Below are 15,469 nucleotides of genomic sequence, written 5' to 3'. Positions count from 1 at the left end.
ATATGAGTGTTGCCTTAAATACATGAAAACGTATTAAAAAAAGAGGAGTAAAAAGCCCGCTCCTTGGGGAAAAAAAGCCAGGTAATGAAAAATTGAAAAGCCCGCTCATTTCAATCTGTCAATTACAACAAAAAACAAAATAAATAAAATATAAAAACAATTATAAAACCAAAAAAATAAAAAAAACACTCCCTCTCTCCATCTCTCTCAAAAGCCGTTTCATCTCTCTTCTCATCTTCTTCCCCATTCTCTAAACAAACTAGGGTTCCCAAACACAAACCCTGCTCTACTAATATATAAACACAAATTACATACAAAAGCACCCAATTACATCATAATAACTTCCAATCACAAAGACGCCTCAAAAAAAGATGGGAATTTATAAATTTGTGTGTAGGAGCTCGGTGGAAAATGGACCGGAAATCAATACAGTGAAGGAGATCTAGAAGCTTCTGCTGCTTCCACTTATGAGCTTTAGAGGAAACTCATTGAGACTGTTTTGTCCATTTGTGTGCGGCGTTCAGTCCTCTTTCTCCTTTGTTTGCCCTAATTCCGCTATTTTTCATGTTCCATTTCGGATTTATCTCTTTTTATCGATGTATTTTTAATTGTTGATATTTTTAGATGATTGTTAATTTTATAAATTTTATAGTAATAATTGCTCGATTGTGTTTAGTTATCATATAGTGTTTTTTATGTGATTGTGCATTTAATTTTGTTTATTAGTTCAAATTATGTCGTGTATGCAAAAATTATGTAATATGTTCACACCACATTAAGTAGTGTGGATGTTGTCGATATATTTGTGTTCGATATTATCTTTTGATGCTTTATTGATGCGTGGGGATTTGTGGATAGTGTTTGCTTCTGATGATGATTTTAAATACTTTCATAGCTGTTATAGTTTGATTAACAAAATAATTGTCCTGCATTTGAATTTTCAGATCATAGAATTCATCTCTGTGTTAGTGACTGTCAGTAGCGACGCTGCCGAGAAGGAACTGATCCGCCTTGGGGCTATTAATCATATTTTAGAACTTATTTTGGAGTAAGGCCTACATTATCTGTTAACTTGATTGAACACAGGCTCAGTCAGGCATGTTTGTGCCAGCCGAGTCTCATATGAGGTGACAACTTGTACTACTCTACTGCATAGATTCCTAGTACCATCATATATATGTATTGTAATGCTTACACATACGTGTAATATTATTTGCTTTTCCAGTTTAGGCGTGTCTGCATAAGCCCAGTCTCCTATTAGGTGACAAGTTTTACTGGTACATAGATTTCTCATGACATTGTACATGAAAGTATAGTTAGTTTCATAAAAAATGAACATAAATTATGCTCGGAAACAATTTGTAATATCACATCTATATGAAGCTATGACAAGTTAGCTACTACTCTATTTTAAAATTAACTGTATTGCTAATGAAATATATATATGATTATTTGAGATATATTTGATTTTGTTGGAATTATTGTCATATTTCCAAGATCAGTTTATTTGTTTTGAATTATTAAATTTGAGACCACTGTAGTATGTTGAAAAAATCGGTATCATGTGGCTAATATTGTACAACTTGCATACTGCAAATCATAGCAATTTAAATGTATTTATAGTACTAATGTATTAGATACTTCAAGATTCACAAGTCACAAGTGTCATTTCCACTTTGTTAGTTTGAAGTATTGAATTGATTTCCCTGAAATTACGTCATATGATTAACTTTGGTTCCCGCTTTTTGCAACATTGAATCAAAGCTTTGTACTATTAAGGAAACTTTATATGTAAGATGTTTATCAAAAACTAATTGTATTTACACTTGTGTAGCATGGAGAACATCCTGGAAAGATACGAGAGGTATTCTTATGCTGAGAGACAGCTTGTTGCAAATGATCCTGATTCATCTGTATGTACTTGTGCCCTATTTTATTCTCAATCACAAATGTTCTTCAATATATACACAAGATTTGACGTCATTCTTAAAACAGGATAATTTGCTTCATATGACTAATGATATTTTTGTTGGATAATATGAAACATTTATTTGATTTATTTGCATTGTTTTATTTGATTGTTTTTATTCAGCTGAGTGGTATACTCCACGTTTGAATAAGTCTTGCATATCTGTTTAAATCATCAGTTAGAAGAGAAGTTGTAGGTGCATGCACGATGTTGGTTAGAGTCATTGTAGGAGTGGATTACTGTGTGTGATCCTAGTTTTTAGCCATTCTCTTATCTGTAGTTTTCTATATATTGTATTGTATGGATTATTAATAAACACAGCTTTCACGTGTACTTTGTTTCCTCAGTTTTACATTAAACACCTATATCTATATATATATCAGATTGTTTTCTTTATTTGGTATCAGAGCCTAGGATTATTGTATGCCCAAGTATATGCCAAAAATGACAACTACGGAGACTAGCAAGCTGAAGGAAGGAGCAATAGGGTTGAATTATCCGATGTTGTCCAGGAGTAACTACACAGCATGGGCACTTAAGATGAAAGTGTTTATGAAGGCTCAGGGGGTGTGGAATGCAATCGAGAACAAAGAAAAGGGAGCTGCAGTTGATGACAGACAAGACAATATCGCCCTGGCTACCACATACCAGGGGATACCTGAAGATATTCTATTATCTGTGGCTGATAAAGAAACAGCCAAAGAAGCCTGGGAGGCTATTGAGACTATGTGTCAGGGAGCAGAGCGCGTGAAAAAAGCCAGGATCCAGACACTAAGGAGTGAGTTTGAATCCTTGAGTATGAAGGATAGTGATCAGCTAGATGAGTTCTATTTAAAGCTGAACGGAATGGTAACTAAGATACGTGCTCTGGGAGAGGAGATGAAGGAGAGCTATGTGGTGAAAAAACTGCTTCATGCTGTACCATCAAAATTTCTCCACATTATCTCTACCATCGAACAGTTCGGTGATTTAGACACCATGTCAGTTGAGGAAGCTGTGGGTTCCTTGAAGACTCACGAGGACCGTGTGAAAGGACAAACAGAAGATGGGGGAGGACAGCTCTTACTCACAGAAGAGGAGTGGTCCAAACGGGAAGGAGCTGATGGAAAGTTGTTACTGACAAGGGACGAGTGGATTAAACGCAACAACAAAGGTGATATTGACGGTTCCCCCAGCCAGAGATTCCGAGGAAGAAACAGTGGTCGTGGTGGACGTGACAAAAGCAGGCTACGATGCTATAATTGTAGTGCTTACGGTCATTACGCAGCTGAGTGTAAAAAACCCCAAAAGGAACGAGATCAACAACATGAAATGAATATGAATCAAGTTGAAGACGATGGGCCTGCTTTATTGCTGACTGAACACAGAGAAACGAAAGAAGACCTGATGTTGATAAATGAAAGGAAGGTGGTACCAAAGCTCAAACAAAGTAGTGAACAAGTGGAGTCGAATTTATGGTATCTGGATAATAGAGCAAGCAACCATATGACCGGACAAAGATCCAAGTTTAAGGAGCTAAACGAAAATGTGACAGGTTAAGTAAGGTTCGGGGATGGATCGACGGTGGATATTAAAGGAAAGGGATTTGTTATTCTCTCGTGCAAAAATGGTGAGGAGCGTATGTAGTAACCCCAATTTTTGGAAATTTTTGAAACCCTTATGAATAGTGTTTTTACTGACTGAGAAAACTTTTCATGCCCCACTATGTAGGGATTCTGTTATGGATATTCTGAGATTTTATTAGTACTCTATATGGTATATAAGTGTATGTAAAGATCGTCAGAATCCAATTCCGAATACTTTGATTTTTCCCGAAAATCCACCAGATACCGAAAGAATTGAGTATAAGGTAACATGATAAAAAGGATTTAAATTCAAGGATTATAAGAGAGGATCATAAAAGGAATATAATGTATTGAGAAAGGTTAAGGAAACCCAAGTAATAAGATCCCGGGTATGATCCCTCAAATGATAAATGAAAATGAAAGTTAAGCGAACCGTATAATAGATCAGCGGTCATTAGCCAAGTAATTAGAAGCTAATCAAAGAGGTTAGTGAGGATGATGTCATCAAACCAATAAGAAGAGGACAAGTGTGGGAGGATGACATAACAAGGTGACATAAGCATGACAAAAAGGAAGTGTGTTGTTGGTTGATTCTTGGCCATGCAAAAGTTACCATGGTTAAAAGTAATAAATCAAAACAAAACAACATCAACCAAGCCAAAACAATTCATTTCACCAAAAAAAACACAAAGTTGACTTCATTTCTTCAAGGAAGCTCTCGGCTTTTCTCTTTATTTCAAGAAGGAAAATTCAAAATCTAAAATCCAAGCCTTGTTAATTAGTGAGGTAATTATCTAATACTCCTTATGCATAGATATAGCTATCCTATAAGTTTGAGCTTCAAATTCGTTCACAATCTCTTCCTAAAAATCATGGAAGAAGAGGGTGAATAGTATTTTTCAAGAACTTAAAATCTTGTTCTTGAGTTTTTGTTTAGATTAAGCTTGGATAAGGACTTTTAAGGGTGATTCCAAGCTAATTACTTGATTCTCCACTCTCCAAGGAAGGTATAACCCCTCCAAACCCTAACTTTACTTTGAGTATTAGGTTTAGATTTGTTGTTATGGTTCATGAGAAGCATGATTCTTGTAGACTTAGAGTGTGGTTGGTTTTGTAATGAGTTGGAGTTGTAATTCTTGGATTATTGATTAATGAACTTAAGTATAGTTTTAATTCATGTTTGAGAATAATATAAATTGGAGAACTTGATGTGTTGGGGCTGTTGTAGTATGGTATGGATGGATTTTGGTTGTATGAATGAATTGTGGTTGATTGGTGGTTGGTTTGGAGTAGAATAAAAATTTGGGAAATCGCGTAAATATAGCCGTCGTAATGCCCGATTTACCGTAGACTGTTTTTGTTCTTAACATCATAACCCTTGAACTCACTGCTAGGTTTTGACCATTTTCATGTGTAGATAGTTCATGTTATGAGCTTCGTTTTGATATGTGGTTCGTTTGATTCCGATGAACGATTTAGGAGAAACGGCCGTTTTAAGTAACGACATTTCGCGAACGAACCCTTACCCCTCGCCTTACTTTGAAACATAGGTTAAACACCTTAAAGGACTAATTGAAGTATGAAACATTTATGTAAGGTGTAATAGGCAGTTGGTAAGACACCCGCGAAGGAATCGCCTTAAAACTCGTAATGGTTAAATTATTAAAAATGGTGGAGCCAAGGGTACTCGAGTGACTTAGGAGAATCAGTAAGCGCAAAACAAGCGTTAGAGTCTAAGTTAGTTAAAGTATAGATTTACAAGTGACTTTGGTTTAATTCCAACTTACTTGTTGTTTATAGGTTACCAGACTCGTCCCGAGCCTTTTATCAACCCCAGTCGCTCAGGCAAGTTTTCTACCCGTTATACTATTGTTGTGATATATACATATGTATATGCATTATCTTGTGATAGATGCATGATGGTTAATTAGCAAATTCTTGCGATATATTGTTGCATGTGATATGGTATATATGCATGCCTGTTTCGTATTCTTGATACATATATCTGTTGATTCAGTTGATAATACCTATGCTAGAGATAAGCGGTATTTGAGTTACCCTTAGTATAAGGGATCAAAAGGTGAACATATTTCTAAACCGGGAGTCGATGTTCCCGAGTATAATATATATATTTTTATATATATATGGTTATAGTTTTCAAAACTATTAATCGAATAAGGTTTATTCGATAACCTTAAGTTTATTTTATTATATGAATATTATTTCGAATATTCATTCGAGGGCTGATGACTCCTTTATTTTATTATATGAATATTATTTATAATATTCATTCGAGGACTTATGACTCATTTATATTATTTAATGAATATTACTTGAATATTCATCTGAGGACTTATGACTCCTTTTATTTTATTTATTGAATATTATTTTGAATATTCATTTGAGGATCTATGACTCCGATTATTTACTGAAATATATTCTTTATTTCATTAAAGAATAAGGTGTCAATAATCAAACTTATTTTCGATTATTCAAATAAAGATAGTACTTTTATATAAGTATATCTTTGGTTATTTAATATCCATTTCAAGTATAAGTTTTAATACTTCTACTTCGATTATTTTTATAAGGATTATCTTTATGAGAATATTATTTAAATAATAATATTCAGACATTTTCTAAATATATTGGGACTGATTTACTTCATTAAATCAGCATTACTCCAAACACTCTTTAAAGTGTTTTCGAGTCTTCAAAATAATTTTTAAAGGTTAGAGCGGATCCCAAAACTCATTTTTATATTTAAGATCTTCCTTTTAAAGGGGATTTAAATACTCGCTCAAAACCTGAGGGATCCGGCTCTATGGTGTATTTTATATTCGCAACAAGGTTGCAGTTTTGGTAAATGAATTGATTACTTACCCAACGTTCGGGAAGTAAGTCCATCTATTGAGTCGGCATAAGCAACATGGGCTTAGTGGGCGTCCATGATAGTGTAAGTGGCTCAGTGGGAGTCCATCAAATGCATAAGTGGCTGAGTGGCAGTCCAGCATAAGGTCCTACTGCGACCAGGGTGATGACCAGTGGGGAATTCGTCCATCTACTAGTAGAAAAGGTTACTTATTAGTATCTTTGCCTGATTAGCAAGATATCAGGTTTATGCCAAAATTCTTTCCTTTCCAAATTTATTGGATATTGCAATTATGTTCATACTTTACATGACAGAGGTTTTCAGGAAACGTATGTATATATATAGGTGTATATATATATCGGGACTTAATGAGGTATATCATAACTTCATTTCCTTCAAAATATTTCAAAGATTGAATCTATACAAGTCTTATCTTGTAGTCTCATCAGTGTGATGAACTTTTGAAACTAATTATAACTTGAACGGTGGTAGTTCAAGTAGTATTTGGAAAAGATATAAGTATATTGGAGTATCTTGTAACTTCATTTTTTAAACTTATATCTAGTAAATGATTATCTTATGCATGACAAAGATTTTCAGAAAAACGTTGAGACAAGGTTATATATATGAGATCACCTTGCAACGATATTTTTATACAGTTATACACTGGAACTCTGTGTGTATTATGCATGGAAGAGGACTTCCCATATTTTGAAAAGTATATGTGTGTATATATATACTGAATATTTTGCGACTTCATCGCATTAAGATATCAACTTGGTTCATTTCTTTTGACCAAGACTTTCATGAGTACTATGAGAAGGCTCATATATTGTTAATCATTATACATATTATTTTGGTGGGCTTGCTGCTCACCCTTGCTTCTTCTTTCATCATACAACATCAGATAGATAAGATGAACAGGACCAAGCTCCAAATTTGCAAGCGGATAGGAAACGTACCGCAGCTTTCTGGAAGCGTTGAGGCCGCTGACGCTGAGGTAGAAATTACCAATAGGCTAAGTTTTCAACTAATAATGTACCAGACTTATGTATATCATGAATTATAATAATGGCAAAGAAATGTAAATTTATTCAGAAACCTGTTTAAGGTGCATTGGCATATAATTGTGGAATAAAACGACTTGTGATTATTTTTGGATATTCATCTCTGAGACTATAACTTATGGTGTGTGTGTTTATTGTGGGGTCACAGTACAGAGTAGTTGATTATTTATTAAGATTGGGTGTTATTAAGGGAAATGGAACTCGTGACAACCCGGATCCCCGACCCCGGATTTGGGGGTGTTACAGAAGTGGTATCAGAGCCAAGTGTTATAAACCTCAGAGATGAAGTGACGTTAAGATAATAAGTACACTAAGATAAATAAGAACTCTTGCCAAGTTCATAGTCGGGCTACCTAACGTAGTACTGCCAGTTAAAACCCTTACGGGAACCCTTATAAATATCGTGATAGTAACATAGTTCGTTCTCATATAGGGCAGCAGGGCACCGAACCCTGAGGTTCAGGAGCATCAGCATGAGGATGTTTTATTACAAGCTGGAGATCAAATTGTGAATCCGATGGAGTACCCTAATGAGGGACCGGATGAGATTCATATTGAGAATGTTGCGGTTGAGGATGTTATTCCGGAAAGGATTGTGGCTGAGGAGGATCTCATGGAGGATCCTGATGAGAATGAAGAGAGGATCGCTGAGGAATTGATGACCGTAGTCAGGACGACAACCAGAGAAAGAATGGCCGCGAGGGTGGCACTAGAGGCTGAAGAGTTACCAAGGGCGCAAAGGTTAATGAGGGCAGAAGGAGTGGGGCCTTCCACGACCCCAATTATACAAGTATCAGACCCTCTTCCAGAGGTTCATGTAGACATCCATGAGGTTCCACCAATTCCTGTTCCATCCCCGATACAGAGCCCAACACCTACTGAGGAAATGCCACCTTTATCTCCTGCACCATTGTCACCTGATACCGTGCTTGGTTATCCATTTGGATCTCCTGGGTCTGCACCACCTACACCCCATGGACTGCTAGATGCTACCACTCAGGCTTCTCTTATCGCCAATTATCATATAACTTTGGGTGGCCTGTCCGAGGCCCGTAATGTTAGGAGTGATCTGTTGGATCGACTTACTGCACCAAGGATTGAGTGCGGGGTACTTCTGGCGGGATTAGCTCATAGCATGGAAAGGATTGAGGCTACCACCTGTGTTACAGCTAGAGGCCATCTTGAGGGTCAGATTGATCCAGCTCTACTTGCAACTATCCTAGACCTCATCACCGCTTTAATGGAGCAGGTTAGGGATGTCGTGCGTGCTCGCATTTCTTGATCCATGGTAGTGTGCAGAGCCAGAGCAATCAGACAAGGGTTTCATGTAGCACCGCTTTTGGAGGATTAGCCTAAGTTATGAATGATTAATTTTAATGACTAGATGATTATCTATGGTAGTACTTTTGGGTTATAAGCGATCAGATCAAATGATGTAATTCTCTTTAATATGTTCAGTTATTGTACCCTCGAACAAATGGTTATGTATATATTCGTTAAATTCAGATCAGATGAGTTGTTGTGATAAGATCACATTGTTAATTGCTCTATTAACACTTAAGAGAGTGTCATGAAGTTTATCGAACTTAAGAATTCATAATTTGCAATCGTGCAAGGACTAAACGAGGGAAAGACTTAAGCAAAGTAAGTAAGACAAATATCCAGAGATTCTCAAAAATTTTCCAAGTAATATGCCCCCACAAGGAATAAGATTAGGGTCAAACCTTGAATGTGTTAATCAGGGAGGTCGCAATTAAGATATAAGGAACCCAGAATATAATACAGGGAAAAATGAGGATTTCAAATTAAAAGATGACCCCAATTATGGGGAGTAGGAAGAAATATTTAGACTAAGAAAACAGAAGTCGAGCGAGGTAAGAGGACCCGAGATGGTACTCCTATACGGAAATTCATGGACCTGTCTAAACAGAACTTATACTTTATTTCTCAACCACCACCTTGAGGGAAACAATGTAGTGGGAAATTCTTTCAGGACCTTTAAATCGCTAAGCTCTCAGTTTTCTAAGGAACAAGTTGACCCAGTTGAGGCCAGAGCCTAGCTAAAGGAAATATAGGAATCATTTGAGATTCTAAATGATTGACGAACCACAAAAGATTGTTTTTGTCACTTACCCTCCTAAGAGGGAGACCACCCGCTGGTGAAAGACCAAGGAAGGCACGGAGCAAGAGATTATAATAAACTGATTTAAGTTCAGTCAATTATTTTCAGGAAAGTACTTCCAAAGGTTATGGGGATAGTGTAAAAGCTTTAGAGCCAGAACAAAGGCAGACGAGTATGATGAATTATGAATCTAAGTTGTAAAAGTTGTCAAGATTCGTTCCGAGGACACGAATCCAGAATGACGGGATGTTTGAAATCGATGCTTATGTTGGGTTGGTTCATGAAATAATGATAAGAGAAAGGAAAATAAAAAAAAAGAAACTGAAGTGGAAAGGAATATAAAGGCAATAGAGTTTGAGGAATGATAAGGAAGTTGGGTATGAGGAAACCCTAAAGACTCGTAGTAATAGAAATAGAAAAGTATGTAATCGTCAGGATGAGGGTGATTCACCATGAGTTAAATTGATGGTTGAAGGAATAAGAGATACATATATTTTATCCCCTGTAAGTTGGGAGGATTTGAGGAAACCTTGAGATAGTTCGAAGGATAAATATTGAGACACGGATAGACTGAGGAGACAAGAAAGTAAGAAATTAGGAAAAATTGGATGAAGGAAGTGACCTTCAAGAATGTAAAGTGTAAGACCGGTGGCTTGATACCCAGAAAGGGAGACGCCATGTATGAAAGATATCCCAACATTGAGGTGACTGTTGAGATAAACAACAAAAGTAAATAAGGAATTATTAAGAAGAAGTTCGCGTTGAACACGACCAATATCTTCCAGAACATCCTTGTTATCGTTACCAGATTAGCCAAGAAAAGCGGATAACCGTTGTTATCTTTTGGAGGCCATATTGATTGACCTCATTTTGAATACAGATGTTATTGTGAAACTAGGCATATACTATCGAGGTGGAAATGATTGAATAAGACACCCTTATCAGGGTTATATGACTTGATTTATCCATGGAAGGATGCAGGTACTTTTTAAAGGTGGAATTAAGGATAAAACATCGGTAACTTAAAATAAATCCTGGGGGAATGCATAAAGGTTGGCATTTCACCCTTAATAGGGATAGTATGAGTTTTGACAGTATGAATTGGAAAGGATTAAGGTAATAACAACCTTTAAGAATCAGTGGAGAAATTTTTTTCAGAAGTATATAAACAATGATTCTGGTATTAATAAATGGTATCTTGATATGCCCTGTATCTAGGGAATACAGGAGGAACGATTCAAGGATAACCTTAGAGGTTTTACAAGGAGAAAGGTAATATTCAAAATTCTCAAAAATAGAAATGTTGATAAAGGAAATATGACATAATTATAATGATGCCAAGTGGGGCACGTGTTAAACCACGAGAAGGTATGGATCGAACCAGTAATGGTCGAAGTTGTTCAGGGCAATTAGGACTTAAGATAAAAAGATGTTCTAATTATGATTGAGAGTCAGTCGTGACAGTGATTAACCTCTAAAGACTGAGGCAATAACTTATGGAAAAATGGTGATTTTTTTTTACTCATCAGATTTTAAGGAAAACATCTTCACATAAGCTGTGATAAAATTCCATGCAATAGACTTGAAAGAATTTGGAATGATCACTTAACGCGGATTGAGTTATCTTACGACAATAGATCATATGTCATTATCGAGATATCGCCTTATGAGATCCTTGAGGGAAGACAATGTCGATCTCCCTTATGTTAGGATGAAGTTGTAGAGCGCAAGATACTCGGACCAGCAGTGGTCCAAAGGACCAAGGATTTAATAGATTTAATCAGAGGACGGCTGGTAGTAGCCCAAGATGGACATAAGAAGTATGTTGATTTGACACGAAAGGATAAGGAATGGGAAGTAGGGGACCTAGTGTTGTTATAGGTATTCCCTTGGAAGGGGTTAATGAGATTCGGAAAGAAAGGAAAGCTAAGTCCACCAATTATTGGACCCTTGGATATATAAAGACGTTTTGGGAAGTTAGCATATGAGCTAGCCCTACCCCCGAACATGTAGCAAGTCATAACGTGTTCCACGTAACAATGTTAAGGAAGTATAATTCGGATGCCAGACAAATAGGGGCATATGAGCACATAGACACGCAACCCGTCGTAACCTATATGGAGCAACCAGGAAGGGTTAGAGAGTGAAAAGGAACAAGTGCTTAGGAGAAGTGTTATTAAACTAGGCAGAGTTGGTGGTAGGACCACAATGTGGGAAAATTTACTCGAGAGTTAGAAAGTGCAATGCTAAGAGAGTATCCCTATTCATTTTCTATCTGATTCCGGGACGGAATCCTTTTAAGGAGGGGAGACTGTAATAACCCCAATTTTTGGAAATTTTTGAAACCCTTATGAATAGTGTTTTTGCTGAATGAGAAAACTTTTCTTGCCCCACTATGTAGGGATTCTGTTATGGATATTCTGAGATTTTATTAGTACTCTATATGGTATATAAGTGTATGTAAAGATCGTCAGAATCCAATTCCGAAAACTTTGATTTTTCCCGAAAATCCACCAGATACCGAAAGAATTGAGTATAAGGTAACATGATAAAAAGGATTTAAATTCAAGGATTATAAGAGAGGATCATAAAAGGAATATAATGTATTGAGAAAGGTTAAGGAAACCCAAGTAATAAGATCCCGGGTATGATCCCTCAAACGATAAACGAAAATGAAAGTTAAGCGAACCGTATAACAGATCAGCGGTCATTAGCCAAGTAATTAGAAGCTAATCAAAGAGGTTAGTGAGGATGATGTCATCAAACCAATAAGAAGAGGACAAGTGTGGGAGGATGATATAACAAGGTGACATAAGCATGACAAAAAGGAAGTGTGTTGTTGGTTGATTCTTGGCCATGCAAAAGTTACCATGGTTAAAAGTAATAAATCAAAACAAAACAACATCAACCAAGCCAAAACAATTCATTTCACCAAAAAAAACACAAAGTTGACTTCATTTCTTCAAGGAAGCTCTCGGCTTTTCTCTTTATTTCAAGAAGGAAAATTCAAAATCTAAAATCCAAGCCTTGTTAATTAGTGAGGTAATTATCTAATACTCCTTATGCATAGATATAGCTATCCTATAAGTTTGAGCTTCAAATTCATTCACAATCTCTTCCTAAAAATCATGGAAGAAGAGGGTGAATAGTGTTTTTCAAGAACTTAAATTCTTGTTCTTGAGTTTTTGTTTAGATTAAGCTTGGATAAAGACTTTTAAGGGTGATTCCAAGCTAATTACTTGATTCTCCACTCTCCAAGGAAGGTATAACCCCTCCAAACCCTAACTTTACTTTAAGTATTAGGTTTAGTTTTGTTGTTATGGTTCATGAGAAGCTTGATTCTTGTAGACTTAGAGTGTGGTTGGTTTTGTAATGAGTTGGAGTTGTAATTCTTGGATTATTGATTAATGAACTTAAGTATAGTTTTAATTCATGTTTGAGAATAATATAAATTGGAGAACTTGATGTGTTGGGGCTGTTGTAGTATGGTATGGATGGATTTTGGTTGTATGAATGAATTGTGGTTGATTGGTGGTTGGTTTGGAGTAGAATAAAAATTTGGGAAATCACGTAAACATAGCCGTCGTAATACCCGATTTATTGTAGACTCTTTTTGTTCTTAACATCAGAACCCTTGAACTCACTGCAAGGTTTTGACCATTGTCATTCTTAGATAGTTCATTTTACGAGCTTCATTTTGATATGTGGTTCGCTTGATTCCGATGAACGGTTTAGGAGAAACTGTCGTTTTAAGTAACGACATTTCGCGAACGAACCCTTACCCCTCGCCTTACTTTGAAACATAGGTTAAACACCTTAAAGGACTAATTGAAGTATGAAACATTTATGTAAGGTGTAATAGGCAGTTGGTAAGACACCCGCGAAGGAATCACCTTAAAACTCGTAATGGTTAAATTATAAAAAATGGTGGAGCTGAGGGTACTCGAGTGACTTAGGAGAATCAGTAAGCGCAAAACAAGCGTTAGAGTCTAAGTTAGTTAAAGTATAGATTTACAAGTGACTTTGAATTAATTCCAACTTACTTGTTGTTTATAGGTTACCAGACTCGTCCCGAGCCTTTTATCAACCCCAGTCGCTCAGGCAAGTTTTTTACCCGTTATACTGTTGTTGTGATGTATACATATGTATATGCATTATCTTGTGATAGATGCATGATGGTTAATTAGCATATTCTTGCGATATATTGTTGCATGTGATATGGTATATATGCATGCCTGTTTCGTATTCTTGATACATATATATGTTGATTCAGTTGATAATACCTATGCTAGAGATAAGCGGTATTTGAGTTTACTCTTAGTATAGGGGATCAAAAGGTGAACATATTTCTAAACCGGGAGTCGATGTTCCCGAGTATAATATATATATTTTTATATATATATGGTTATAGTTTTCAAAACTATTAATCGAATAAGGTTTATTCGATAACCTTAAGTTTATTTTATTATATGAATATTATTTCGAATATTCATTCGAGGGCTTATGACTCCTTTATTTTATTATATGAATATTATTTATAATATTCATTCGAGGACTTATGACTCCTTTATATTATTTAATGAATATTACTTGAATATTCATCTGAGGACTTATGACTCCTTTTATTTTATTTATTGAATATTATTTTGAATATTCATTTGAGGATCTATGACTCCGATTATTTACTGAAATATATTCTTTATTTCATTAAAGAATAAGGTGTCAATAATCAAACTTATTTTCGATTATTCAAATAAAGATAGTACTTTTATATAAATATATCTTTGGTTATTTAATATCCACTTCAAGTATAAGTTTTAATACTTCTACTTTGATTATTTTTATAAGGATTATCTTTATGAGAATATTATTTAAATAATAATATTCAGACATTTTCTAAATATATTGGGACTGATTTACTTCATTAAATCAACATTACTCCAAACACTCTTTAAAGTGTTTTCGAGTCTTCAAAATGATTTTTAAAGGTTAGAGCGGATCCCAAAACTCATTTTTATATTTAAGATCTTCCTTTTAAAGGGGATTTAAATACTCGCTCAAAACCTGAGGGATCCGGCTCTATGGTGTATTTTATATTCGCAACAAGGTTGCAGTTTTGGTAAATGAATTGATTACTTACCCAACGTTCGGGAAGTAAGTCCATCTATTGAGTCGGCATAAGCAACATGGGCTCAGTGGGCGTCCATGATAGTGTAAGTGGCTCAGTGGGAGTCCATCAAATGCATAAGTGGCTGAGTGGCAGTCCAGCATAAGGTCCTATTGCGACCAGGGTGATGACCAGTGGGGAATTCGTCCATCTACTAGTAGAAAATGTTACTTATTGGTATCTTTGCCTGATCAGCAAGATATCAGGTTTATGCTAAAATTCTTTCTTTCCAAATTTATTGGATATTGCAATTCTGTTCATACTTTACATGACAGAGGTTTTCAGGAAATGTATGTATATATATAGGTGTATATATATATCGGGACTTAATGAGGTATATCATAACTTCATTTCCTTCAAAATATTTCAAAGATTGAATCTATACAAGTCTTATCTTGTAGTCTCATCAGTGTGATGAACTTTTGAAACTAATTATAACTTGAACGGTGGTAGTTCAAGTAGTATTTGGAAAAGATATAAGTATATTGGAGTATCTTGTAACTTCATCTTTTAAACTTATATCTAGTAAATGATTATCTTATGCATGACAAAGATTTTCAGAAAAACGTTGAGACAAGGTTATATATATGAGATCACCTTGCAACGATATTTTTATACAGTTATACACTGGAACTCTGTGTGTATTATGCATGGAAGAGGACTTCCCATATTTTGAAAAGTATATGTGTATATATATACTCAATATT

At 35.5% G+C, this 15,469-nt stretch overlaps 1 protein-coding gene across 1 annotated transcript; it reads left to right on the top strand.

Moving 5' to 3' along the window:
- Positions 1-2,413: 2,413 nt before the first annotated feature.
- Positions 2,414-3,508, top strand: LOC141664648 (uncharacterized). Its single transcript, XM_074470601.1, has one exon. It carries the CDS (start codon positions 2,414-2,416, stop codon positions 3,506-3,508), a length of 1,095 nt encoding a protein of 364 aa, XP_074326702.1.
- The last annotated feature ends 11,961 nt before the right edge of the window (positions 3,509-15,469 follow it).

Source organism: Apium graveolens, chromosome 6 (genome assembly GCF_009905375.1).
Source record: "Apium graveolens cultivar Ventura chromosome 6, ASM990537v1, whole genome shotgun sequence".
Taxonomy (NCBI): Eukaryota; Viridiplantae; Streptophyta; class Magnoliopsida; order Apiales; family Apiaceae; genus Apium; species Apium graveolens.
This window is presented reverse-complemented; position numbering and strand designations above follow the sequence as displayed.